Raw genomic sequence first — 10,626 nt, 5'->3', positions numbered from 1 at the left:
ATGTTGAAGATCTCATTGCTTGCAAGGGACAACACCAGCAAGCCCAAGTACTTGGATGATGGGTTCAAGTCACTCTCGGAGAGTAGTAGTAGTATCACTTCAGAGAGGATCCATCGTGCAGAGGAAGCCAGTGGATTGTCGTAAGTGGCCACACTGCCCTTCCCCATCTGAGGTCAGGCACTGCTGCCTTCACGGTGCTGGGCCACATTTAACCCCACTGAACAGAAGACACATGGATTAAAGATGAAACCTTTAGAATCTAAAAAGTTTTACCCATGTCAAACTTTTTCACAGGTTTTACAAAAACAGGTAGTCATCCCCAACATGAACTTGTTGATTCCAGGAACAGTTTTCTATACCAGGCTGACTGCTCTTTCTTCAGCAGTTTCTATCTCAGGCTGGCTGCTTTCCACTCCTTCGACAACTGCTATTATTCATATTCTCTCTCCCTTCTCTCTCTCCCCACCACCCCTCCCTTCCTCATACAAACCCATCCAGAAAATAAAAGTTTACCTCCTAGCCCTATGTCCCTACTTTTACTGCCATAACCTCAAACACAAGCCTCCTTTCCTTAAGGCTTTATTGCCAATTAAACTATTATTTAGTAATCAGATCAGATAATATCCATGGCATAGAGATTGTAAATGACAATACCCAGTGTTGGATAAGGATGTCAGGAAATGCCCACTTTCATGTTGTTTTAGGAAGAATTAAATTGGTAGCTTTCTAGATGGCAATGCTATAATGTATGCCAAGTCCTAACATATTTATATAAAACATACAAGTATTTGATGTATGCTTTTTCCTAAGTACACACACACAACTGGCCTTAGTGGTTGCTTCTGGCTAAGAGAATTGGGAGACTGAGAGGCAGATAGAAGAGACATTTATGTTCACTATATAAGATTTTTTTGGTTCTTCTTTTGTTTGTTTTACCTTTTAAACTTCATACTGTGTTACTTAGGGTTTTTTAAGTATAAGTAACTATAAATAAAAGTCCTTTGATCAATAATACCATTCCAGGAATTTTTCCTAATGAAATAACACAGGTATGCGTGATAATTTTATTGAAGCCAGGTCTTGACTTCATATCTGGTTGTGATATTGATAGTTCAGACGCAATGAGTGATTATTTAAATAAAGTATAACAACATGAGGGTTTGGAGGGGCCTTCCAGGTGGTGCTAGTGGTAAAGAATCCACCTGCCAATACAGGAGACCCAAGAGACGCAGGTTCAATCCTTGGGTCAGGAAGATCCCCTGGAGTAGGGAATGGCAACCCACTCCAGTATTCTTGCCTGGAAAATTACATGGACAGAGGAGCCTGGCAGGTTACAGTTATTCGGAAGCCCAGAGTTATCCAGGCTTCCCAGGTGACTCAAGTGGTAAAGAATCTGCCTGCTAGTGCAAGAGACACAAAAGATGTTGAGTTCGACTCCTGGGTCAGGAAGATCCCCTGAAAGAGGAAATACTCACTCCATTATTCTTGCCTGGGAGACCCCATAGAGGAGCCTGACAGGCTACAGTCCAGGGGCTTTCGCAAAGAGTAAGGCACAACTGAGCACAGCACAGCAGTAGCAGCAGCAGGGAGTTATCCGGGATGGTAGCAATGGTTATTAACTTTTTATTTAGAGCCTAGTGTGTGGTAGGCTTCCCTGGTGGCTCATATGGTGAAGAATCCACCTGCAACGTGGGAGACCTGGGTTCAGTCCCTGGGTTGGGAAGATCCCCTGGAGAAGGGAATGGCAGCCCACTCCAGTATTCTTGCCTGGGAAATCCCATGGACAGAGGAGCCTGGCGGGCTGCAGTCCATGGGGTCACAAAGAGTCGGACACGACTGAGCGGCTAAGCACAGCACAGCACAGTGTGGTACATATTTGTTGAGTCACCTGAACTAGCACCAGCTCTGTATCAGAGGCTGCAGAACAGATCCTGGGAACAGAGTAAAATGGAGAGTCCATTTCATCTGATTTTGTCCATCTTCCCACCAGAGGGTGCTAGAGAGACCGAAAGAAGCCCGAGCTCTGGGTTACGTTTTCTTCCACTAACATACCCTTTTCTTGCCCTGTGCTCCCCCTACAGGATGATGCAAACCTTGATTCACTTACTGAAATGCAGCATTGGCACAGGGCTCCTGGGACTTCCTCTGGCCATGAAAAATGCCGGCTTATTGGTAAGATGGACCTGTGTGATGGGAACCACGTCTCCCCACTTAAGGGAAAGGGTTGGCAGGCTCCTACAGCCTTAGCATTGTTTATCAATGGGCAATTTGGGAGCACTCTTTGCAATGGGAAATGAACCTGTTGGCATCAATCCTCTGGAGCTAAATGGAACATGCCTGGAGGGGACAGGCCATATTTTCCCCAATTTTATTGAAATATAATTGACAACCACTTCTATATTAATTTAAGGTATACTGCGTATCCTGGAGGAGGGCATGGCAACCCACTCCAGTATTCTTGCCTGGGAAATCCCATGGACAGAGGAGCCTGGCTGGCTCCGTGGTTGTCCACAGGGTCACACAGAGTCTGACATGACCGAAGTGACTTACCGCACATACTGCATGTACTGTAAAATGATTACCACAATAAGTTTAGTTAATATCTATCTCCTCGTATGATTATAGAAATAGGTATTGTTTTTCCTTGTGATGAGAACTTTTAGGATCTCCTCTCTTTGCACCTTTCAAATATACCATATAACAGTTGTCATGTTGTACATTACATCCCCAGTACCTATTTACCTCATATTCGGAAGTTTGTTACTTTTGACCACCTTCATCCAGTTCCCCATCCCCACCACTATTCTTAAAGACTCACCATAACTCACATGCTAATTCAGAATCTACTTTGCCACAGTTCTCCCAACTGCCTGGGATTATATCCTTGCCATTTCGTTCATTGACAGCAGCAGCCTGGCACCTCCAGGCATTTCAGTGTGTAACTCCTGTTTCCATCCATTTGATTGTGAGAAATTTTGGAGGATGAGGGTAACAAGGGCTCCACCAATCCCATGACACTTCCTGCGCCCTCCCACCTCTGTCCTCTTATCTTATGCTGTTCCCATCTCCCTTATTTCCGTCTTTTGAAATCCCCCTCCTCTGTAAAATTTTAAAAATCCTGATTCTTGGTTTCCCCTTCTGAAGTCCTCTAAAATCCCCTTCCTCTGTCTCCTGTTAAAATTCCTTCACCTTGTGTTTTTCTAGAACTTGTAGCTATCTAACCTGGAATTCTTACAGCACTTACAAAGATGGAACATGCTCATTTTTTTACATTCCCAGCTTCCTCACTTACCTGAAATCTCCAAGGGCAGGAACTCTCTGATTCATCTTTACACCCTCCTTTACACAATACTTACTTGTAGATACTGGCACGCTGAAAGTTCCAGTTTGTTCTACAGAATTGAATAGATAGATGATTTCAATTTAGTTGAAGCAAATTTCTCCTCTCCAAGTGTAAATGGCGCTCGTGTCTAAAACAGGCACATTGAAACTCTGGCTTCCAACATGACTTCCAATCTGTATCAGTTCCAACAGAGATGGGACGTTTCCCCCTTTAGAATTCTCAGGGTTCTAGAACTTTTGAAGAACATTATTAGCACATGGCCTTCAGCCAGGCTCTCTTTGCCGGTGCAGTCTTTGCATTTTAAGACAACTCCTTTATCCTTTGATTTTTGCTTCCTAAGAGTTATTAGGTGATTTCTTTATCCTCCAAGTCCCATCAGAACCTCTAATCATGATTCATTTGAGAAATACATATTGAGCATCTATTATTCTTAAGCTCTGGGAATATAGATGTATACAAGACCAAAAAACAGTCTTCTGCTATATGGAGGCTACATTCTGGTGAACTCTAGTGAAACTCTTCATCTCTCATTTGTTTCTTCCTGATACTATTAGCATAGGTCACATCTATAAAGTCACAGGTGTCCAACACAAAGAGGGTGAGAGAGTCCCTCTTAGCTCTCTGCCCTGTGATCATACTTGGGAAATAATAATTAATAATGAGGCCTGCTTGGACTTCCCTGGTGGTCCAGTGGTTAAGACTCTATGCTTCTACACTGTAGGGGGCACAGGTTTGACCCCTGGTCAGGGAACTAAGATCCCACATGCAGCATGGCCAAAATATAATAATAATGAGCCCTACTTTTTAATCTTGTGTGTCTGGGCCACCAGGGAAGCCCTACTTTTTAATTTCATCACATATTTAAAAAATGGAGACCATGTGAGGAGAAGACTTGTTCATTAGCTTGATTCTAGTAATCATTTCTGTGTGTATGTATATCAAATCATGTTCACTTTAAGTACATGCAATTTTTAGTTAAAAAAATAAAACAGAAGAACTTCCCTGGTGGTCCATTGGCTAAGACTCTGCACTCCCAATGCAGGGGGCCCAGGTTCAATCCTGTTTGGGAAACTAGATCCCACATGCTGCAACTGAGAGTTTGTATGCCGCAACTAGGACCTGGAACAGCTAAATAAATAAATAAATAAAAATACTTTAAAAATATGCAAGAGACACAGGTTCGATCCCTGGGTCAGGAAGATCTCCTGGAGAAGGAAATGGCAACCCACTCTAGTGTTCTCGCCTGAAGAATCCCATGGACAGAGGAACCTGGCAAGCTACAGTCCATGAGGCTGCACAGAGCTCAGTGCAACCAAGTGACTAATATACTCTAAGACATTTACAATGTCTAGAGCCACTCTTGGTTGTCACAAATTGGGATAGAGAAAGAGAGGGAATGCTTCTGAAATCCAGTGAGTAGAGGCCAGAGATGTTGCTAAATAACCCACAATGTACAGGACAGCCCCCTGCAACAGAAACATCAGCTGGCCCAAAATGTCAATAGTGCCTCTTTTGATAACCCCATACTAGAAGAAGAAAACTAATCCTTAAGAGGAACCTTGGTCTTCAAGCATCTTGGAGGAGGTAAGGGCTGGGATATGAAAAGGAATGAGGGTTCTCAAGTGGAACTAAAGGCAGATGAGGAAAGGCATGGGCTGTCTGGGAGGTAATGAGCTCTTTGTTATCAGAAGTATTCTAGCACAGGTTGGACAGCCACTTGGCAGTGATGCCAAGAAGAGCATTCAGGCCAGAGCATCTAGGGGTACAAGGACATTCAGGCGAGGGCTGTCATCCTAGGGTTCTCATCCCAAAACCTCTATTATAAGAGGGACCCCAGCACCTAAGCAGGGAGAGGGCCAGGTATGGGAGCGTCCATCTGTGATTCACTGTGCCCACCTCTCCATTCCCCTCCAGGTCGGTCCTGTCAGCCTGCTGGCCATCGGGATCCTCACCGTGCATTGCATGGTCATCCTGTTGAACTGTGCTCATCACCTAAGTCAGAGGTGAGAGTTCTGCTTCTCTGTCCCTATCTTCTCTATCACCAAATGGCACCAGGTTCCAACTGAGGGTGTGCTGAGTTTCCCAGGATCACTGACCCGATTTCCAATTAGCTGGCCACTTCTCCAGGCCACCACCCCTGCTGCTCTGAGGCGGTCAAGGGAGTGATTAAAATCCTACTGGAAACTCCAAGTTCCAGGCACAGCTCTGCTGCTGACTAGTTGGAGCACTTTGCCAAGCTCCTATGAGCTCAAGTATCCATTCCTAGAAAGATCAGAAGTAATAAGAAATGCAAATTTGCTCTATACACACCCATGTGTATTCGAGATACTTCCTCTTAATCTCTCCACCTCCTATCTCCTAGTCTTCCCCTAGCTCCAATACACACACCTTGGAAGGGAAATTTATTCCAAGTAAGTCCTTTCTGGGACAACTTAGTGAAAAAAACATAGTTAGCAATGAGGTGAATAATTCACAGTGATTTCAATCTCTAATAAAGCATATATACAACACAATGTTTATATATTTAAAACTTAAATGTAAAACAAAATTCCAGAAAAAAAGGCAAATGCAGTGGAAGGCAAAAAATGCTGAGAATTTCATATATATAAACTAGCAACTCACAGTAGTTAGCAATTCCTTACAGCCACAGCCTGGAGATTTTCTCTCCACAGGACTCAGCTGCTCCCAAGGCAGGCAAATCTAAATACGTCCTCATCACTGTGCAGAAAGGCCTTGTGAGTCAAAGTAGAGACGTTAAATGAAGCTTCTCATAAAGTCAAATTATCATAACCCAAATTGGTGCATTTGGAATATGTATCAGTCACACCTAACTTGTGTAGTACTTTCCAGCTCATGAAACACTGTTAAGAGCATTTACTCATTTAGCAATTAAATTTATTGCACAATTATGTTGTTCTAGGTACATAGCAAGAGTTTTGCAAGCCTTCTTTTGTTTATTCCTTACAGTAAAATTTTATGGTAGGCACCATTATTCCCATTTTACACATGAGTAAACTGAGGCTTGGGAGAGTTAAATGCCTTGCTGAATGTCACACAGCTAGGAAGTGGCAGAGCTGGTATTCCAAGACCTGTCTGACTCTACCCCTTAACCTATCTGCAAATCTTTTTCTTCCCTCAAGCCTGCTGGGACCATTTTACCACCATACAGCCTTTTAATATATGTCATTTAGTATAGCCTTTCCCTGACTTTTGTTTTTGTTGATTTGTTTTTTTCTTTTCTTTTTCTAATATAGGGTTACAGACTCATAGTAGCTTTTAGATATATTATGGAGGACTTCTACAGTTTTTTTGGCTTTTTGTTTTTAGCCAACATTTAAAAACCTGGAGATTTCACATTAAAAAAAAAAAATCTACACCTTCTTGCCAGTTAGACATTCTGCTACCTCTGTGGCTTCATTCCTGCATCATTCAGCTAGAGCCACATCCTGATCAACCCCTTTTGGAACAGGACATGTACCAGAGCCTTGACCTCTGTCTCCACGATTCCCTGTTTTGTCTCACACCCAGTCATTCTCACCACCATACCGATAGCTTTCTGGTCCCCATTGCTTTTGAATTTGCAATCCTCAGACTAATATACTTGCTAGTCCTATGCAATGTAACCTCATCTGTATTTCAAATGCCAGGCACATTGAATAATCATAAAAACGAAGCATCATGCCATGTTCCCAGTGCATCACCATATCCATCTCTCACTGTCTTCTCCCCAAAACCCAGCCTGCATGTGAAGAAAAACACCTGAAGCCCCGAAGCATAAAGAGACTTGCTCAAGGTCTCCTGGCCGTCTGAGGGGGACGTGTTGATACTTAAACTCTGGTTTCCTGACAAGCCTGGGTCTCTTTCTCTCTCCAAGTTACTCCCTTCAGTCATGCAATTAACTCCAGGGACATAGGCAACTTGCTTCCACTTGCTTTGTCAGCAGTGCTCCAGAGGGCCTCCGCCTCCCTTTGGAAGGGCTACCTGGCAAAGGCGGGATGGGGGAAGAGGGATGGGCTAGAACTGGGGTGTCACATCTGACAGGGGTGCTGGGCAGGAGGCTAAAGATCACCTTTGCATGGGGTCTGGTCCAGGGAGAGCATCTTAAATGTTTCAGCACTCTCAGAAGTGAAGAAGGGAATGTCAGTTCAGAAAAGGTAGAACCACTCTCTTGGCCATACTTACACCTCATTCCTCTCTCTCCCCCTCCCCCTGACTAGGTCTGCACACCTCGCAGCTTCCACATCCTCACTGTCCTTGTTTGCTGACCTAATCAATTCCAAGCTGCTGTCCACCTAAATACTACTACTAGCCACTTAAAAATTAGTGTTAATAAAGACAACTACAAAAAATAAGAGGCAGAATTCTAAAACTTTTAAAAGTGTGCCATTATAAAATAACTCAATGATACCATTGCTAGAAAATTACCAAAATATTCCATATCAATACATGAACATATAGTAACTACTCCCTTTGGGAATAAATTGTACTTAAAAAAAAAATAAGGTATGCATTGTTTGTTCGTTCTTTAGGCTGCAGAAGACTTTTGTGAACTATGGAGAAGCCATGATGTACAGTCTCCAAACCTGCCCAAATGCCTGGCTGAGGACACACTCAGTGTGGGGAAGGTAGTCATCCTAGACATCACAAATGAATGAATGAATGCAAGGCGCTCAGTCGTTTCCGACTCTTTGCAACCCCATGGACTGTACGGTCCATGGAATTCTCTAGGCCAGAATACTAGAGTGGGTAACCTTTCCCTCCTCCAGGGGATCTTCCCAACCCAGGGATCGAACCCATGTCTCCAACATTGCAGGCGGATTCTTTACCAGCTGAGCCACAAGGGAAGCCCAGATATCACAGGAGTAATAGTAATAATAACAACAGCAGCGATAAAAATGCTCACCTGTTCTTCCTTTACTGCTAGTACATTGTATGGGCATGCTCAGTTGTGTCCAGCTTCTTTTTGACCCCATGGACTGTAGCCCACCAGGCTCCTCTGTCTATGGGATTTCCCCAGCAAGAATACTAGAATGTGTTACCATTCCCTTCTCCAGGGGATCTTCCCAAGCCAGGGATTAAACCTATGTCTCTTGTGTCTCCTGCATTGTCAGGTGGAGTCTTTACCACCGCACCATCTGAGTAACAAAAGTTTTAAATAAATATGTTTTTATTGAAAACTATTGACCAATATAGAGAATCTCCTCTGATAGCTCCATCCCCCATCCCACTCTCCATTCAAGAAGTAATCTCCAGGACTTCCCTGGAGGTTCAGTGGTTAGGACTCTGAGCTCTCACTGCCAAGGGCCCAGGTTCAATCCCTGGTCAGAGAAGTAAGATCCCACAAGCTGTGCAGTGTGGCCAAAAATAAATAAATAAAATGAAGTCACTGATATATAGTTAGTAAATATTCCTCTAGACTTTCTCTCTGCATGAGCAGGATATATGTGTGCTAGTGCAAATATATATTTTGTATTTTCCTGTATATTAATTGGAATATTCATTGGAAATTTGCTCTTTAATCTAACATTATGTCTCTAATTTCTTTCCACATTGGGACATACAAGTTGACTTCATTGTTTTGTAAGTCTCACAATGTTCCCCATCCATATAGATGGATCCTGTGGTTTTATTTAATCCTTCTCCTAATAGTGAATGTTACAATTTAGCTTGTTCACTGATGGGATAAAAACTCTATGGTATACAAAATGCTTTCCCGTATCTGATCACCTCTGATCATTTCAATGACCTTGTGAGGTAGGTGGTGCATCTTTATTGGGAAGAAATAGGGTGACCAAGGCTCACAGAGATAGAATAACATGTCTAGGATCAAAGACACAGATAGTGGAGAAGCAGAGTTTCAAGCAAGCACCTAACATGTTAGTCTTTCCCAACAGAGCCCTCAAGGAGTAGTCAGTCCCTCACCTGCTAAGATCCCTCCTGCAACTCCTCTCTTGAGAATGTCAGGAATCACTCTGATTGTCAGACAGGAGAGGCATGGGGCAGTAATAACAGAGATCTCACAACTGTCCATCCTTTCTCACCAAGTTATCAGCTTCTGATGACACCCTGAATAAAACTTTCAGGCAAGAAGGCTCCTTGAAGATCAATATATCTATATCTATTCAAATGGAAGAAAATTAAGACCAGATAGAGTCATAAGTTTGGTTTAAGTTACCCAGGAATCTAATGGCAGAGCACAGACTGAAATCTAGAACATTCAGCTCTCACCCACTACACTATGCCATTTTTCTGGGGCAATGAGAAAGAGTGCCAGTAACTGAGAAAGAATTAGGAAACTATTTCATTTAAACCAATAATTTGTCATTTTTAGTGTGCTAAGAGATACCTGGGGAGTTTGATTAAAAATTATCTATTCCATGTAAGCAACTATCCTCATTGTGAAAGGTCATTGGAAGATGATAAAGGAAGAATACACAGGCATCACCTGACCCCTTCTAGTCATCTCATGTTTGGACATTGGACAACCAGACATAATGTGTCTTGTAATAGGATTCAATAGGGAGTACAGAGAGCCACTTCTGAAATACCCTTGCCCGAAACAGAAAGGAAGAACCTCAATCTTATCAAACCACTAGATCTAATATCAGCTTATAGGAAATACAGGGGATAGAAGAACAAGGTAAATGACATTATGAATTCATCAACTGAATCTAGAAAGTTAAACATCCTACAAGGAAATTTTCTGGTATCTTCAACACCAACCAAAAAAATTAAAATTCCAAGAGAAAAAAATAAACAAGGTGAGGGGAATATAGCAGATTAAAAATCTTGAGACATAATAATACAATGCAACATAGAGACTTGTTTAGAAACCAACTCTGAAATATTTTTGAAAAAAATTGGAAAAATTTGACTATGGTGGAATATTAAATAATATAAGAAATTATTGTGACACTTCACTGGTGGTCCAGTAGCTTAGGCTCTACGCTCCCCATTCAGGGGATCCAGGTTCGATCCCTGGTCAGTTTGATCCCTAGATCAGATGTGGAATCTAGTTCCCACATGCCGTGACTAAGATCAAAGATCCCTCATGCTGCAGCTAAGACCAGGTGCAGCCAAATAAATGAGTAAATATTTTTAAAAAGAAAGAAATTATTGTTAATTTTGTAAGGGGTGATTAAGGGCATGATGGTTATATTTTATTTAAATTCTTGTCTGTTAGAACTTCGTACTGAATTATTTACAGGTGGAATACTTCAAATACTTTAATTTGCTATATTCCCCTCACCTTGCTTATTTTTTCCCCTTAACTTCAAATACTC

The 10,626-nt window shown here is 42.3% G+C and overlaps 1 protein-coding gene across 1 annotated transcript in view; it reads left to right on the top strand.

Moving 5' to 3' along the window:
- SLC36A3 (solute carrier family 36 member 3) overlaps positions 1-10,626 on the top strand; it is a 28,197-nt gene continuing 17,571 nt past the window's right edge. Inside the window, exons 1-4 of the mRNA XM_069592734.1 lie at positions 1-140; positions 2,082-2,172; positions 5,258-5,346; positions 7,873-7,968. Of these exons, the coding sequence (XP_069448835.1) occupies positions 1-140; positions 2,082-2,172; positions 5,258-5,346; positions 7,873-7,968 (416 nt within the window). The remainder of the gene's footprint in view (positions 141-2,081; positions 2,173-5,257; positions 5,347-7,872; positions 7,969-10,626) is intronic.

Source organism: Ovis canadensis, chromosome 5 (assembly GCF_042477335.2).
Source record: "Ovis canadensis isolate MfBH-ARS-UI-01 breed Bighorn chromosome 5, ARS-UI_OviCan_v2, whole genome shotgun sequence".
In the NCBI taxonomy this organism is placed as follows: domain Eukaryota; kingdom Metazoa; phylum Chordata; class Mammalia; order Artiodactyla; family Bovidae; genus Ovis; species Ovis canadensis.
Note: the sequence above shows the minus strand (reverse complement) of the source record. Positions and strands in the feature narration are given on the sequence as shown.